The sequence below is a fragment of the Schistosoma mansoni genome, assembly GCF_000237925.1.
Source record: "Schistosoma mansoni, WGS project CABG00000000 data, supercontig 0172, strain Puerto Rico, whole genome shotgun sequence".
Classification (NCBI taxonomy): Eukaryota; Metazoa; Platyhelminthes; class Trematoda; order Strigeidida; family Schistosomatidae; genus Schistosoma; species Schistosoma mansoni.
This window is the reverse complement of record NW_017386058.1, coordinates 196804-198560: the sequence shown is the minus strand read 5'-3', so window position 1 is coordinate 198560 and position 1757 is coordinate 196804. Positions and strand designations below refer to the sequence as shown.

The window sequence follows — 1757 nt, the reverse complement described above, 5'->3', positions numbered from 1 at the left end:
ACATTTACCATTAAACATAAGAGCAGATTACTGCGTAACTGCGAAACCGACCGTTATATAGTTACTAAATCATCAACGATGTAACAACTACTAGATGTGTGTGTTTACGTGGCAATCAGATACACAGGACATAACCCAATCAAGTAGGAACAGTCTATGAGACGAGCTGGAATTAGAATGACTACGCTAACATATCCAGTTGCTAGTTAAAGAGATGACAATAATATCCAGGTGAATTTTTATATTAAATTACACTGAATCAACTTTTGGAGGTTCATAGTGATCTGGGCGAGAAACAGTTTCCCCGGGAGCGGCTGACTTCGACTCGCCATGAAGCTCCATCAACCTAGCAACTAAAAAAGTGAGCGAAAACATAATTGAACTTACGGTCAGCTTTCGGTTTTTTTAGCACCTTGACTTTGCGAATAAATGTCTCACCAAGTGGATGTATCCACGATGCAGCTTTTCGTGCATCCTGAGCAATGGAGTCTGGAATACTGAAAAAGTTATCTAGAAATCTCTGACTTACAGCTTATTGACGACCTCTTTTAAGTCGCAGGTAGAAACTTCCTGTTGAATAATGTCAATTAGACGCGCACGTATTCGTCTGATACGTGTGCTCTGTGCGTAAGAATGGAGTCTTTCAGACCGAGGTACACTTGGAGTGAACGTGATTATGAAGAAACGGAGTAAATATCCGTCTGTTGTCTTCACATCAACATGTGCTTCGATGGTTGAACGCCACTTAACAACAACTGAACACAACTTGTCTCGAGTAAGTTCCAGTCCATGAAAATTTGTTAGGCAGTGACGTCCCTGGACGTCTTCAACCTGAAGTTTAAATTTGCGGAAGTATTCTTCATTTTTCTCGCTAAGATCTCCGAGACTAAGCGTAACTACACGACCTTTAAGAGCTTCACTTGCTATACGTGTTCCTTGAGTTCGTGTTACCAGTGTTCGCGCACAAGTTCTCCTAGAAAACATAGCTGGAGCCTTAATGTCATACCACTCCTTTTTGGTGAATGGGTCGGATCTATATAGTTGAAGCTTAGTAATAATTAAAGATCGTACGTTTTTTTCTTCCCTCCTTTCTTTCCTCCTTTAGCAACCTTTTTCTGACCGCCAACTGCCATTATAATACCTGGAGGTAAACCGTCATAAATTTAACTCAAGATTTGAAGAAAGCAATGAAACTATTAATACATGCCAACCACGAGACCTACCTGGGCACGGATACAACTGAGGCGCCTCGGTGCTGATTCCAACAAGGTCAGAAACCTTCAATCTCCAATCAAGAGCTGATTGAGGTTAGGAATATAATGATGACAAACTGAGAAGTACATAATTTCCACTTCTAACGGTTGACTATTAACTACACTATGAGTCTCCTATTCCGAAAAATTACCTCGTGAAACAGGAACAGAATAATCAATTTTATTTCTTCTGAACCGGCTGCTAACGTTTTTCAAAATAACAGTAATATTCCTGACATCTCTGAGTATTTTTGAAACGAAAAGTGTTTTTCCATTTATGACCCGTCCGAACTGGCTTTCGGACATCATTTCACCTAAATCGGTGACTGAAAGTGATCTTCAGTGAAAATTTTCGTGTCGTGTATCAGAGATGGTGCTTACCTTCTCCGAACTATGTTGTGTGATCTCTGTGCATAACAAACCAGTCCTATGACCTCAGTCATCCAGCTTCTACCGACTTTATTGACAACATTAACCTTATTCGCTGTTTATGGAGTTGTAGGG

The 1757-nt window shown here is 40.4% G+C and overlaps 1 protein-coding gene across 2 annotated transcripts; it reads right to left on the bottom strand.

Annotated features, from left to right (window-relative positions):
• Nucleotides 1-224: 224 nt before the first annotated feature.
• On the bottom strand, nucleotides 225-1272 carry Smp_073880.1 (40S ribosomal protein S3A, putative; the record flags this gene model as incomplete). 2 transcript variants are annotated; one of them, XM_018796520.1, is made up of 5 exons in its annotated part: nucleotides 225-353; nucleotides 388-497; nucleotides 530-1033; nucleotides 1072-1141; nucleotides 1224-1272. In XM_018796520.1, the coding sequence occupies 4 exons, from the start codon at nucleotides 1131-1133 to the stop codon at nucleotides 250-252; spliced, it is 780 nt and encodes a 259-aa protein (XP_018646869.1). In that variant the 3' UTR covers nucleotides 225-249. The 2 variants fall into 2 exon arrangements, with proteins under 2 accessions (XP_018646869.1, XP_018646868.1); XM_018796531.1 differs by lacking the exon at nucleotides 1224-1272 and having other exon boundaries at nucleotides 225-1033; nucleotides 1072-1133.
• Nucleotides 1273-1757: the final 485 nt, after the last annotated feature.